The 16391-nt window shown below is 38.2% G+C and overlaps 1 protein-coding gene across 1 annotated transcript in view; it reads right to left on the bottom strand.

Moving 5' to 3' along the window:
- LOC120631027 (neuropeptide CCHamide-1 receptor-like) overlaps nt 1-16391 on the bottom strand; it is a 113124-nt gene that overhangs the window by 16272 nt on the left and 80461 nt on the right. The window contains exon 3 of the mRNA XM_039900418.1: nt 12884-13014. Coding sequence (XP_039756352.1) covers nt 12884-13014 — 131 coding nt within the window. The remainder of the gene's footprint in view (nt 1-12883; nt 13015-16391) is intronic.

The following is a 16391-nucleotide window of genomic DNA, read 5'->3' as shown; positions in this document are numbered from 1 at the left end:
CTTCCCTCTCCGTCTCCAGTCATTAAAACTTCGAGATACAGACTTAATTGGTATTGTATTTAGACGCAAGAGCTGAGGAAAAAGTATTCCGACGTCTCTAAACCCGGTAATTAAAGATTAAGATTAATGGGGGAAAAGGGGCTAATAATGTAAGTCAAGGTGAAATTAAGGTAAGTTAAAGAGTGTTAATTAATAAGGGAATATGAAATAATGAACGCTAATTTCCACGAGGCTTCGTGGAAATACCCGGCTGACTTTGTTGTGGGCTCTTCTTAGATCGGTTCTTTAGGGACCCTCGTAGTTTTAGGTTTAAGTTCGCGAACGTAGTTATCACCATCACCTCAAAATTATGTAAACAAACATGTGTATAAACGCTCCATAAATGCCTGTATACTTGAATAACGAATATTTTATTCTGAGCAATTTTATTTTAATTGCCTCCGTTGTTTAATGTTTATCACTGGTTCTTGGTTCAAATTCCGTGTTGGGTCAAAATATGTTAGGTATTACGAAGCCCCTCGGAATATCCCCCTTTTTACGACCCCTGACTTCAACGACTTTCCTGGCGCAGCGATGAGCGATGTGGTTTTAAGTGGGAGGTCCCGAGTTTGATCCCCGAAAAAGCAATTTGGTAATATATAATTTCTGAATTTTATTTTGTTTGTTTTGGTGGGCCGTTATAGGCCCGTCACCACCCCACCGTCAAAGACGTGCCAGTAAGAGATTTAGTGTTCCGGTACGATGCCCCGTAGAAACTGATTAGGGGCTAAATTATAGAGGAAAAAAGCGAGTTTAGCAGTCAGTCCCGGTTGTTGCTTGCAATTACACCGGCAACTCCACCCTGAATAATATTTTTTTTTTTATTAGAGGCATATAAACCAAATATCAGCTTTTATATAAAAGGCTATAGTTGAACGTATACATGAAAACTTAGATCTAACGGAAAAGGATCTTGGTTTAATTTCTGTTCCTGTCTCGATGAACAGACAGCCAATAGTCTGAAATACGACTCGGCATTCCTTCACAGACGACCTTGAGTATTCTATTGTTAAATTCAAATTCAAAATTTCTTTATTCATGTAGGCCTATCACAGGCACTTATTAAGCGTTCATACATAAATGTTTACATAATTGTAAGGGGCTGGTGATAACTTCGTTCGCCAACTTAAACCTAAAGCTTCGAGGGTTCCAAACGCGCCCCGGTCTAAGAAGAGCCCACAAGAAACTTAGCCGGGTAAATTTTATTTGTTATCACCATCTCACAGTAAATTTATATTAAGCTAGAGCAATTCGCACCCAAGCTTTTTAATCGTTTAAGTAATCCTTAATATTATAATAGGATTTTTCTTTAAGCTTACGTTTTATATAAACTTTGAACTTATTGAGAGACATCTCAAAAATTTATTTTGGTAATTTGTTATAAAATAAAATAGAGTTCCCTATCCTTTCCCAAAAGCACTAACAATACAATAAAAGTCAGGCACTCTCGATTCGGCGAACATTGTCGAAGCGCTGCAATACCGCGGTAGGCCCACAAGTATTCAGAAAGCATCGTTGTTTTGCACTTTTAAGATCGCAACACATAAGCATGGCAACAGTACTACCCCGAACAAGCTCTGTTACAAAAAGCTCAACTTCTAAAACTTTGCGATTTTGTCTGTGGTATTTAATACCCTAAGTCGCATTCAAAGTTTCTATCTTGAAACATAGCTCTTGCGGTCTCACTTCACCCAGCCTGTTTCAATTTAATATAGCAAACAATATTTGGCCTTTGCAGACTTCTACCTCAGAAAATCTTCATAAGAAATGTAATAAGAAAGATTAGTTTCCTAAAGTGTCGTTAGAATAGATTGTAATAACCTTTATTAAGTTGGTTGACCGCCGAGGCGGGGACTCAAATCTCATTTGCAGAAGGTTTGTAGTCTAAAGTGTAATTATATTAGCATAACTGGGGAAGGCTTTATTAAAATAATTCGGTGTAAGTTTCTCAGCTATATTGCTCAGATAGTTTCTGTCCGCGACTTTGTCATCCGGTTATAACGTATAAGCATCCTTGCCTTATCACTGTTGACTTCCCGATACGTATGCCATAACATACTTATTCTATATCCATCTCCATGCATGTGTTAAAATATAGTGAGAGACTCTATGAAAATAAGTTTATTAATATAAGTGAATATTGGAATCAATATAAATCTTGAATGTAAAGTATTGCTTTAACCAGGTTGCTTTTAAATACTATTAACTCAATGACATTGTGAGATGGTGTTAAAGGGCGCTTTTGGAACCCTCGCTATTTTGGTTTCAAATGTACGAATAGTTATCGCCATCATCTTACGGCAATGTACTTATTTTTAATGTACATCGTACGCATCAAAAGTGGCATCTATGTATATGCCTATTTGAATAATTCAAAACATATTTGACTTTGACTTTGATTTTTAAATAGGTATAAATATTTATATCTTTATATATATATATTTCTTGTGAGCGTGTGTATGTCACTGAACTTCTCCTAAACGGCTGGACTGATTTGAATGATTTCATCGACACTTTGTCCTCCCACGAATCTTCAATGGCGGACAGTTTAACTTACACTACAAGACACTACAAGACACTACTTTCCTAAACCCGAGCTCAATAAAAATTCAAATATCCTCTGATAACTAATTTCTCACTTTATTTATTAATTTAAAACACGAATATTATAGAAGGATTCGAAATTTATTAGTTTTCAAATTCAAATTTCATATTATAGACGAAATCCCGGACATTCCTTTGTTGTAATATTATAAAAGCTGCGACGAGCTGTGACTTGTTCTCGTAGATTATATTATTATAAAAGTCGGGAGACAGCAAGTCTGAACTTTCTACAAAGCTTTAACTCCCAATATAACCAAGCATTTACCCTAAACGGTTAAAATAAAGTTCATCGTACACTGCCGCCATAACTGACTCAATATACCTATCTACATTACATAGTAGTGTAAAATTTGTTACTTGCTTTGCAATCTACCCTGAAAATATGGATGAGTTCAGCAATACAGCTCAACCAAACGCATAAATTATAAGCACCTAATAGGTAATTTCCAACTAAGTTAAAATCCATTTATGAAATTCAAAGTGAACTAAGCCTTATAAAAATCTCAGAACCTGCCAAGAAGTGAAGCGTTTGCTATGCATTAAGCCACAATAAAGTTGGCTCAGTGAGAAAGAAAAGGAAGTAGATGAGAAAGATGAAAGTTTCCAGGAAATGGTTACAAACCATACAACCATTTTTTTAAAGTAATAATCGAGCTCAGTCACAAAAAGCTCTATCTGTACTTAATATTTAACTTTTAATGCCAAGATACCAAGATTAAGACCGTCTCTGTCATCGTGTTGAGTTTTTGTGTTTTAGTGTGCGATCAACTTTAATCCACACCGATTCTTATCTTCAAGTAAGGTTTTTATTGAAAGGTTGCTAGAAGGGACAAAGCAAATATCCCCCGAGGGAGGAAAACGGTCCTTTGACAAGGGATTTCCGAATGAAGTTTAAGCCATATTTTTCAAAAGAAGAGGATAACATAAAGTCACATAAAATTTGCTTAAGGGTCTACCAGATAAATCTTAATAATAATATTATAGACATAAGTAGGAGATTTTTAAAGATGGCAGCACTGACGCAAGTTATAATTTTTTTTTGATGATGGCATTGATGGAATTTAGATTTTTATACACCTATGTATTCCAAAAATATTTTTTTTAAGTTTTAAGTCCTTAAAACAAAGCAACACTTCGCTGAGCGTGCAAGGAACATGACTTTCAAAGTGCCCTGTGTCCATCGACCTGAGGATTTGACGTTAAGTCTAATGTGCCTGTCATTGCCTCAGTTGCGCGAGCGCCGCGCCCCGTATCGGTCGTGTGCAGTGTGCCTGCTGTACGGCGGCGCTGCAGTTTTTTGAAAAATGACGTTATCGTGCAATAATTGTAGGGTCGTAATATGTGAATTATTAACGTACGTAAAAGCAAAATTGTCTGTGGCTGATGAAGACAGCATTGTGAGGATTTGTGCCGCGACCTTCTCATTGGAGGAGATCGAGGAAAGTTATAAATTGCTCGTCGATTCCCTACCGCAGGATCTGCGTAAAACTGCGAGGAGAGGAAAAGGCAAAGAAAACCGTTTTTTAAACGACATAATCAGTCTTTTTAAGGGCACTGACCCTGATGTTTTGCCAGTGTTTGTAGCGAGAGACTTAGATAAGTTACCCCCGATTACGTTTGACCACCTTGACGTCTCAAAACTACTCAAGGATCTGGCCGTTGTGCAGGCCGAGATAAAAGATATTAAGTCGTCATATGTAACTATCGACCAGCTGGAAAAAGTGAGAACTGAGTGCCAAAGTTACCGATATACATCGCCGCCCTTCTCAGCTGCAAAGGTGAACATGAAAAGAGGCGCATATCGGGACAGTGGGCCCATTGGATTGTCGCAACTCGATGATACGATCATTACAAATCACAGCGATCGTCCTAACGTTGAGTCGTCATCTCCGAGAGATCTTAGTTTAAACTATAGGAGCATAAATTATATGGAAGGTAGTGCGGCGGATAGTTATAAATCTCAACGTATCCGGAGCGGCGAAGGCGCGCGCGCGGCGGAGCAGGTGAGCGCCGAGGGCGCGGGCGGCGCGGGTGATGTGTCATCGCAACCAGCGGTGAGTGCGCTGAGCGCTCAGACGGCCAGCGAGACGGCTCCGATCCGGGCAGCGGGTGTGTTGTCGTTCGCTGAGGTGACTAAGACAGAAGGCGAGTGGAATGTTGTACAGCGTCGGAAACCGAAAACGAGATCGTATCGTTACCAGGGAGTCGCGGGGGTCTCCAATGACGAGAATTGTAACTTTAAAGCCGTCGAAAGAAAAGTCCCAATTTTTATTACCATGATACACAAAGACACCACGGAGAAGGATATTATGGATTACGTCTATAACAAAACGAAAGAGCATATCAATCTCGAAAAGATTTCCTTTTTACGAGGAAACAAGGACTATAACGCGTACAAATTTTTTGTATCAGAGCGGAAAATAGAAATATTTTTAGATGCAACACTCTGGCCGGAGGGAGTAATATTCAGGCGTTTCGTCAATTTCAAGCGAAATAACAGCAGTGGTGCGAACGGGGTGGCGACGAATACCGTGAACGGCCCTACCCCGACTGTTAATGGATAAAAGATTCACCTGTAATTTAGTAAGCTTCAACTGTAAAAGTATAAAGCGCTCAGTTGACAATGTGAGGCTTTTGTGTCAGTCGGCGAGTGTGATAGCACTTCAAGAAACGTGGTTATTTGGGCATGATATTCAGTTTCTTAGCGGGATTGATGAGCGTTTCGGCAGCACGGGCACTTCTGCTATGGATGCGGCGGCGGGCATGGTGTGCGGCCGGCCTTATGGAGGTGTAGCGCTGCTATGGAATAAAAGTGTTTTCCAAAATGTGTCGGTCGTGTGTTGTGATAATCCACGAATATGTGCCATAAAAATAGTGATGGGCGATAGGTCTATTTTAGTGTTTAGTATTTATATGCCTACAGATAAAATAGTGAACCTTACGGAATTCACTGATTGCCTCAGTTCGGTGAGTGCTATTATTAACAGTATGAACGTAGAATGTGTTTACATCCTTGGCGACTTTAACGCCCATCCGAATGAACGTTTTTATAACGAGCTGACGTGTTTTTGTGACGAGCAAGAGTGGTCATGTGTGGATGTACAGATTTTAGGCATAAGGTCGGACACATACACGTTTGTGAGTGAAGCCCACGGGTCGAGGCGGTGGCTTGATCACTGCGTGACGACCAACTCGGCTTATTCGTCAATTTCCAATGTATATGTAAAGTACGATGTGTATTGGTCCGACCATTATCCGTTGATTATTGAGTGTGACTTGGATATGGTTAAACCAAAGTTGACGAGTGTATGTAACATGCCGAGCGAGATTCTATGGGGAGATAGAAAACCGGAAGAAATAGTGATGTATACTAAACTATGTCATGAAAAATTAAAAGATATTGATTTTCCCGAGGAATTTCGTTCGTGTAGTGATTGTGTTTGCGGGCGTATCGATCACACATTACTTATTGATAAATTGTATAGCGACATTGTAAATGTTCTGTCTGTGGCTGCCACTGAATCCAAAACTGTAAGATCGCGCGTTGGGAAGCGTCCTGTGGCGGGGTGGAACAGGTATGTTCGCGATGCACATAGGGAGGCTAGGTCGAAGTTTTTAATATGGGTCTGGTGGGGTAAACCAAAATATGGTAGGGTCTATGTCGACATGCATCGAAGTCGCAGTCTATTTAAGTCACGCTTAAGGTGGTGTCAGAACCACAGCGAACAAATAAGGATGAATATCTTGGCTTCACAGCATGCGAAAAATGATTTTCGTAACTTTTGGAAATCCACCAATAAATCAAACGGTAGGCCTGGTCTACCAGTGAGCATGAATGGTATTAATGAGCATAGTCTTATAGCAGACATGTTTAAAGAACATTTCACAGTGACTTCACCGTTGGGACCATCACAGTCCGTCAGTGATGAGTGTACGTGTGGCCAGGTGATTGGAATCCGTTTTACAGCTAAGGATGTCAAGAATGCTATAACTTCTATGTCGCGTGGAAAGTCTCCTGGCCATGACGGGCTGAGTATTGAACATCTGCAGCATGCTGGTCCTCACTTACCTAGAGTACTTTCCATGTTGTTCAACTTATGTATTGCGCATTCGTACTTACCCGCTGCACTGATGAGAACTGTGGTGGTGCCAATTGTGAAAAACAAAACTGGGGACATATCTGATAAAGCCAACTACAGGCCTATCTCACTTGGCGCGGTTGTGGCGAAAGTGCTTGACAGTTTGCTTGACATCCAGCTGGATAAACATATAATCCTACACGACAATCAGTTTGGCTTCAGGCCAGGTTTATCAACAGAGTCGGCCATATTATGTTTAAAGCAAACTGTAAAGTACTATACGGACAGACGAACGCCTATTTATGCGTGTTTTCTGGACCTTAGCAAGGCATTTGACCTGGTAAGTTACGATATCCTATGGCAGAAATTGAAAGACACCGGTCTGCCCGAAGAAGTTACTAGGATCTTCAAATATTGGTATCGAAACCAGGTCAATGTCGTGAGATGGTCTGAATCGTATTCGCAGCCATATAGGTTAGGGTGCGGCGTGCGACAGGGGGGCTTAACTTCCCCTAAGCTCTTTAACCTTTATGTCAACGCACTGATGGAGTCGCTTAGCACTACGCATGTTGGTTGCCATATTGACGGAGTATGTCTCAACAACATCAGTTACGCAGATGACATGGTGTTGCTCAGTGCTTCTGTTTGTGGCTTGGCTAAATTGTTAAGCATGTGTGAAAGCTACGCTCGCAGTCACGGGTTAACGTATAATGTAAAAAAAAGCGAATGCATGGTCTTTCAGGCCAAAGGGAAACCAGTGCCCTCAAACGTACCACCCATTAAGTTATACGGTACCCCCTTAAAGAGGGTGTTTCAGTTCAAATACCTAGGGCATCTGGTGTCTTTTGACCTGAAAGACGATGCTGACATAGAGAGAGAACGCAGGGCATTGTCTATTAGAGCGAACATGATCGCTCGCAGGTTTGCTCGTTGTACTATTCCTGTAAAAGTAACGCTCTTTAGAGCTTACTGCACTTCTTTTTACACGAGTAGCCTGTGGGTGGACTACACGCAGAAACAGTACAATGCCCTGCGTGTCCAGTACAATAATGCATTCAGGATGCTATTGGGCCTGCCTCGTTGCTGCAGCGCGTCGGGTATGTTCGCGGATGCGCATGTGGATTGCTTTTATACCACCATGCGTAAGCGGTGCACATCCCCGGTGCGCAGGGTAAGGGCTAGTTCCAATGCCATCCTGAGGGCATTTGCTGACAGGTTTGATTGTCAGTACCTGAACCATTGTCATATGGTGCACATGCTGACTAATCAAGCCTGTCTTAGATATAGTATTAGGATTAAGTAATTAGATAGATATAAGATCACTAACATTAGTTTTAAGGTGTGTTATTACTAACAATTATGATCAACTTTATGGTCGAAGTAAAGGATTTTTATTTTTTTTTTTTATTTTTATTTTTTTATTTTTTTTATTACACCGGCAACCACGCCGACCAGACCAAAACACTGCTCCTTGGTGGCAGAAATAAGCATGGCGTATCTACTTCCCCGGACTAGCTCTGTCACAAAAAGCTACTACTGAAGGCGACATTCAATTCAAATTCAAATTCAAAATTCATTTATTTCAAGTAGGCCTAATATAAGAATCGATGTATTAAATGTGTTTTTAAGCATTTCATTAAACTTATGTAATGATAAATCTAATATTACTTTCGGTATTATGTTATAAAAGCATATACTCAGCCCCACAAACGTTTTCTGTACTTTCCTAAGACGATATGCTGATATCACTAATCTATGACCGTTGATGGAAATGGCGAGATATCATTTTTGAAAATGGCAACACTGATGTGTTGATGGAGATAACGAGATGTAATTCAACCAACCTTCCTACTGGAGGTAATTTTTTTTTTTTTTTTTATTTATTTATTTGGGGCAGAAAACAATTAGATACATATTACAACAATAGCTCTTAAATTTAACAAAAAGACTATCCACATAACATTGTAAGGAGCAGTAGGGCGAGCAGTACGATGTAAATACAGGTAACACTTACTATGACAGATAATATTAATTTAAGGTACCTAAAGTACCTAATAAAAAATTAAAATTAGCTGTCATAGCTATAAGCATTAACTTAATGCCAAAAAAAAACTCTAGTGCTACTAAAAAAGATACAAAACAAAAAAACAACAAAGGAATAGAAAAAATAATTGATTGATTCATATAAAAGAAAGGAAAGAAAGAGAACACACATTTAACTTAGAAGACTAAATAACTAATCAGAGAAAATAATATTAATAAATATTGATTAAGTTCTCGAAAATAATACTAATATTTCAATTAGCTTGAAGAACTTTTTTAATAGTTCTTTTGTAGCTACCTTCAGAGTTCAGACAGAATGAAGATGTCAATGCTTGAGAAATTATGCTAGCAATGGCGCGCTGGGACTTGAGGTTGGATCCCAGATTCATTATTCGAAATGTCGGACATACTAAAGATAGTTTTAAGAACGTGAATCCAAAACTAGAACGGAGAAAACTTTTGTATTTTTAAGCATAGCGAGCGCGGAAGCGTGTTAGATTTGTTGGAGGGTAAGTTTACATGGAGGAGAAGTGTAGAAAGCTAAAGTTTATATAAAACGGTTGAATTTCGTCCACTGAGTAACCGCAACTAGCATTTTTAATGGCTTTTGCGTCCGTCACTAACTTTCTGGTTTTCCTGTTGACGCACCTAATTCTTTTAGTGCTTAGTACAAAACGTAGTCTACTAAAGTTAAGGCCAAACCTCGACATTTAACATCAAGTAGGCTTTGTTTTTTAGGTTGCAGGCTTGTACTTTGTATGATATAATAATTGATATATATATATTTATTTTTAATACTCTGTAACTGCTTTGTTCTAGTAACTGCTCTGCTCTTGTGTACCTAACCCTTAAGTCTGTGTTTTTTTCCCTTACCTTTGTTGGGTTGCCTGGCAGAGATCGCTTCTTAGCGATAAGGCCGCCCATTGTAACAGTGTTTTATTGTGTTGTTTTTGATTATAATTTAATTTCTGTTAGGTGAATAATAAAGTGTATTTCATTTATTTCATCAAGACCCTTTTAAGCGTAAGTTTTGTTTTGTCACAGACAGTAAATAACTGACTGCATAGTCGAATGTTTTTATGCCACAATGCGCAAAGGTATCGGTGCGAAGGTTGCAGGGGGCACGAACAGCATCCTGAAGATGCTGTTGGTGATGAGTCACTGCTGTGCTATTTCAAATGGATTAAATTTTAGGAATAGAGAATTAATGTCTTTGTTTTACTAAAAAATATGAAAAAATTTAAAATGCATATAAAAAATTTCGGAAGTTAGAAGAATGTGAAGTCATGACCTCGCGTTATTCTATAAAAAGAATTGTAATTTCCCTAAAATAGAAACGTAAGGAAAAAGTTGGTAATTTTACTCTTAAAAAATAATGGATACCTATCTGAAATAAATCAATATTTATTTTATTTCATTTATTTAAAAGCTAAACTGGTCTTGACAAAATGATGGATCTAAATAGATACAAACACAGGACACTTCATTACGGGAAAACTTGTGGTTCCCGAGGGATCTTTGAAAAACCGAAGCGCAGCCGCTGTTTTTTTAGTAAATGGAATAAAAAAAAAAGTTTACCGCATCTGCGTTCCAAATCAGTGCCTTCAAAATCAGCAAGGACTGTGCCCACCTTATTGAAACATTAAATAGGCTGAGTATGAATATTTAATGAATGAGCGATGTTTGCTGGATATTGCGGTAATAAGGGACATGTCACAAATTACACATTTCAGTTAACGTTGGGTACAAATTCCCGAGTGAGAAGATTAAATAATTCCGTCAGATCAAACGGCCTTTACGGGTAATCGGATTACAGCTTGCAATGCTGCCTTCAGAATCTATGATTATCTTACACAAGTAAATAATATAGGAATAACCACAGATATGGTAAATCTGAATCTGGTTTTGAAACATTGCATTTTAATGTTGAGGCGGTATTAGGCGCATAAGGTAAATAAGCGAATGCGCTAAGAAAGCCAAGAGGAGAAAGCCAATGTACGTCGATTTTCATCACACTTGCGTGGAAAATACAGGATTTTAAATACTTTCACAGAAAATAACTGACCATTTTTTGCTCTTTTTGCACTGTATGAAAGTTTTCTAGTCCGATATCTAGATTTTAGTCGAAACAGGTCATTTACTTTTTTTAATTATTCCACTACAAGTTGGCCTTTGACTGACTTGACTTTAACCCATTATATTAAACCCATATAAACGACTTCTACGCGCCATCGTATCGGAACGCTCAATTACTTAGTGGCATGTCTTTGTCGATGGAGTGGTAACTAGTCACGGCCGAAGCCTCCCGCCAGACCAGACCAGATAAAATTCAGAAACTTTATGGTCGTATAACCGTCGAATAGAAAATAGTAGTGCAGTGCAGATAAAGTTACGTAAGAGGCGGTACGAGCATTTTTGTGACCCCCAAGGGCTTCGAAACTCGATGTTTTATGACACATATAAATTTCCAACTGCAAGTTGATGCCTACACTATCGGGTTTACGTGAAAATAGCATTGTAGAGTTATTTTCCCTTTGTGACACGCTTAGATTAAAGATCTGTCCAGATAGACTGTTGCAGAATGAACGCAGTGCATAAGTGCCTTCGAAAGGCATGTGGGCGTGACAGTTTTATTTCTCTACATGCGAGAATTTTCTACAGAATCCGGCACACAATAAACGCAGTACTTATTTTAAATGGGATTTGTATAGGATGCATTGGCGAAAACAGTTTTTATCTTGTTTAAGAATTAGGCACCCAATGCTCGTTTTCACTAAACCTAGGAATCGCCTTAATCTTAAAGAGGTACGAAGTATATGATCTGTACGTAGTAATTTTCTAATTTCTTCTTGGCACCGACTTAAATGTTGTAAAAAATATAATGTTCAAACAAAAAGTACAGATATTTACCAACTTACTGTATACTTACATATATTGTGAGACGGTCATTTTTCACGTCAAAATTGCCACTTTTAGGAAAATAATTTTGCCAAGATAACTATTTAATTATTATGATATTAAGATTTTAAGTTTTTTGTTTTATTTTCGCTTGGCAATTGTGGTTAATGCCATCGTTTATGTATAACTGAGTTGTGGAAACTTCATTGGCTAATGTGATATAAAAATGCGGCATTACTTTTATGTGTAAAGCACTGTTTGTTACACTTGAAAAGCTAATAAATAAATAAATAAACGTTTGGTGACGGAGTTCCATTATTTTTGTTCTCTCAAAACGTGCTCAAAACCTTTTCACTTCAAGTATACACACTGTACATATAGCTCACAAAAAGCTTTCTGTGACGATGAGTCCCATCTTTTTTTTACCCTAAAGTACATTCTGTATAATATAGTGACGATGACGCGAGTTGTATGAAGTTCAAAATAAATTTTTTAGAAGTAGGCCAAAAATAATCACTTTTAAAACGTCAAGTTTGGTTGTTTGTGACTAAGAAGCCAGAAAGCAACTGAGCACACAGAATTAAGAACACACAGAAACCGTGTACACGACTAATATTGAAGCATCACAAATCACTCCACTTTAGATTGGTTTCTCGAACAAACGGTTAGTCACTTCATACCATTTAGCAGTTGACAGGACTTTTTTTAGCTCTAATGTTCTAAGCGTTCACCATAAAATGGGAAAACAATTGTGACCTAGCAACATTCCACGGGTGTACAGAGCAGACGAGCGTGGGGCGTTTTCACTAAATAAATAATAAATAAATATATAAATATACTACGACGATACTTACATCGCCATCTAGCGCCAATGTAAGCGTAGCTTGTGTTGATGAATATTTTAACAAATAATATACATAAATACTTAGAATATACATATAAACCCCCAGACACTCAAAAACATTCATGCTTATCACACAAAGATTTTCCAGTAGAGGGTATCGAACCCACGGCCTTGGACTCAGAAAGCACGGTCGCTGCAAACTGCGCCAATCGGCCATCGGTTTTCATTGTTTTGAACACAATGCATTGCATAAAATAATGGCTGAATGAGGATTCAGTATGTTCTTAGAATTATTTTTACCTGAAAAGAACTTAGGTGCTAAAGAAGTTTTCATAAAAAAAAAACAAATGAGCTCCGTGTGAAGGTAGAAACTAACCTGTGTAGTGGGGTTGACTACGAAGTCTCGCAAGTAGGAACCGATATAGGCGGGGGTAGCGAGTACAGCTGCTAATATCCAAATCCCGATTGCTGTCGCCACTGTCAGCCGGGTGGCTCGCTTGCTTCCACCTGGGAACAAAGATAACTATTTAATCCAAGTAAATTGAAGGGTGTTATTACTGTAACGTGTATGTCAATATGTAGTACCGTAGCTCCCAAAGGACTGGACTGACTTAAATAAAATAATTAATTCGTCATTATAATTATTTATAAGCCTATTACTGCAAGGGCACGTGTTTCCTCCCACAATAAGCAGGGTTTGGGCTGTGGTCCACCACGCTGGCCCAGAGTGGAAAGGTGGACTCCACATGCCTTTTTTTAACGGTATTTTTCTTAACCATTGAATCAAGGGATATTTAAATTGCTTAAAACGCATATAAGATAGAAAAGTTAGAGGTGTGTGTTGGGATTACAACTCGGCCCCCCAAAAGTAAAGTCGGAGTCACCCCGCTGGGCATTAATCCGGGTTCGAACCCAGGATCTCCCACTTAAAGGACCATAGCCCTCACCACTGTGCCTGGAAAGTCCTCGTCAGAGGCTCTTAAAATCTATCTATAACATACCTACTACATGTGCAGAAGAAGTTTTATGTACTAATGGACTAGTTAAGTTATAATATGATTTAGTTGCAACTGTTATGTTCATTTTCATCATCATCACACCTATCACCTACCCGCTACAGGGTCTACTCTCAGAATGAGAAGAGTTTAGGTCGTTGTCTACCACGCTGGCCAAGTGCGGATTGTTAGATTTCATACGCCGTTGAGAACATTATGGAGATCTCTCAGGCTCAGGTTTCCTCACGACCTTTTCCATCACCGTTCAGAAGCAAATGATGTTTAAATTGTGGTGCGTGTCAGGACTCGAACACGGCCTCCACGAAAGGAAAGCGATGCCTTACCCACTGGGCTATCACCGCTTCTAACTTTTATGTTATAACGTCATATGATATTATGTATGTATTGGGTCGCAGAAACCGCAAGCACCTAATTAATACGCGATGACAACGGTAATTGCTTCTGATTGCTCATCAATATCATCTATTAACATGTGAATCACCCAACTTCCTGCATATTATAATGCCTTTAGCTCAAAGGGGCCTGTGAGCGCTAACTCTTACTGTTTATTATAATAAATTAACATTCTGCATTACATTTGCTGCACAAATCCACTTATATATTCCTATGAACCCTAAAGTATCTGTAACGGCAACTGTGGATAGATGCACATACACATACTCTTTGGATGGAAGATATACTCTGTGGACTTTTGCATTTGCAAGTCGTCTGCTAGGTAGGACAAAGTAAAGAAAAAGATGATGAACAATGTCTTCTTATACGTTATTGATGGTAACAGTACATTACAATTACTGCACAAATCCACTTATCTTTCCTTTTCGTACAATTCCTAAACATATCTGTTACGTCAAACTGAGGGTAGAAGATATAATGAAATGAAATAAAAATACACTTTATTGTACACCTAAATAAAGGAAATCATAAACAAGAACACAATACAGAAGTACATTTAAGTCTCTAAGAATTATCTGTGAAACCGAAACGCTAATAGTCTTTGAGTGCTGCACTAGTAGTGCTGTCTAGTTGCACTGCCATAGTTTTTACTGAGAGAAATCAGATACAGCCGTAACGTAACATGCAAAATTAAAACCAAGTGACTCCTGATACTTTTTTACGTATGCGACGCGTAGTGTTTTGACGTAGTGACTTGACGGCCGATTGGCGCAGTTTGCAGCGAACCTGCTTTCTGAGTCCAAGGCCGTGGGTTCGATTCCTACAACTAAAAAATATTTGTGTGATGAGCATGAATGTTTTTCAGTGTCTGGGTGTTTATATGTTTATTCTAAGTATTTATGTTTATAATTCATAAAAATCAGTCATCTTAGTACCCATAACACAAGCTACGCTTACTTTGGTGCTGGATGGCGATGTGTGTATTGTCGTAGTATATTTATTTATTTATTATCTCAAGTTATCAACGTTAATAATGAAGGGAAACATCGTGAGGAAACCTGAACGCCTGAGAGTTCTCCATATAAAAAAAAAAAAAAAAGTGTAGGTAGTATGCGCGTGTCGGTCTTTTATCTTCAATAGGGTTGTCATAAGTAAGAACTTAGAATGTTTTGAATTAGTTTTTATGAAAAAATAAATATGCTTCTTTTGATTTAATATATTTACATAGTGGGTTTGTTGCGAAATATCCTTATGCAACCTTCTACAGTATTTTGTAATTCGGTTACACGTTGTATACCACACATGTACAATTTCTTTATCGCTCAAAAGCGACCTCTGCTATTCAAGCCAGCAACGTAAAGGAAACACGAAAAAAAAACACTTAGATTATAAGGTTAGGTTGTACACTAGAAAAAGTACCTAATTTGAAAAAACACGAATAAAAAAACCAAATTTTTAAAAACTTTGAATTATATCGTACAAAGGATAAAACAAAGGAAAATGACACAGAAGCAAAAAAAAACATCTAATCAAATTAGGGAGGTATAAAATGCTTTTTCAAAGTCTCTGGAAAATCGGTAGTGACTGCGCACCATTTGCGATATACTCTGTGGACTTCCACCGGCTGGCAAGCTACCCGCTACGTAGCACACGTGGAGGGAAAAAAACTATTTACAACTTTCGTGAGTTACAAGAAATAAAGACTGCGTAATACAAGTGATTGCCGTGTGATGACGACATATTCTTCTCTAAGACGGGTGAAGTCTACCAATCCATCCTAGGCCAGTGGCCTAAACTCTTTTTATTTTGGGAGGCGCCGTGCCCTGTAGTGGGCCGGTTATGGGTTGACAATTTGTTTATTTATATATTTAAAAAAAAAAAACGTATCATATGTTTCAAAACTACAAATTATAATGACAGCTAGAAGAAAAATTTAACAATAAAAAAAAATAAACGATGATTTTGTCATGAAATCAACAAAAGAAATCAAAGTCAAAGTCAAAAATATCTTTATTCAAGTAGGGCCCATAGTTGGCACTTTTGATGCGTACATAAGAATTACACGGTAGTGAGATGATGGCGATAACCACATTCGTAAACTTAAAACTAAAGCTACGAGGGTTCCAAACGCGTCCTGGTCTAAGAACAGGCCCACAACAAACTTAGCCGGGTGTTTTTTTTTGTTATCACCATCTCACAATATCATTTAAAATTATTAGAAGAGCAACCTGGTTAGAGCAATAATTCACACGCAAGCTTATCTATTACGTAGTCCTTTATACTATAATGGGACTTTTATAGGCTTAGGCTTCCTGGCAAAACTGTCCGCAAATAATAAATGGACATATATACTGTCAGACAGAGCGAAACAAATGACCCTGATATGTCCATAAAGTCTATAATTATTAGCTCCAGATGTTTGTACAGTTAGTACAAATAGCCTTATTACTGGACAAAAACATTTGCGAAATATAA

Source organism: Pararge aegeria, chromosome 17 (assembly GCF_905163445.1).
Source record: "Pararge aegeria chromosome 17, ilParAegt1.1, whole genome shotgun sequence".
NCBI classification, from domain to species: domain Eukaryota; kingdom Metazoa; phylum Arthropoda; class Insecta; order Lepidoptera; family Nymphalidae; genus Pararge; species Pararge aegeria.
The sequence above is the reverse complement of the archived record's forward strand: the minus strand, read 5'-3'. Positions and strand labels throughout refer to the sequence as shown.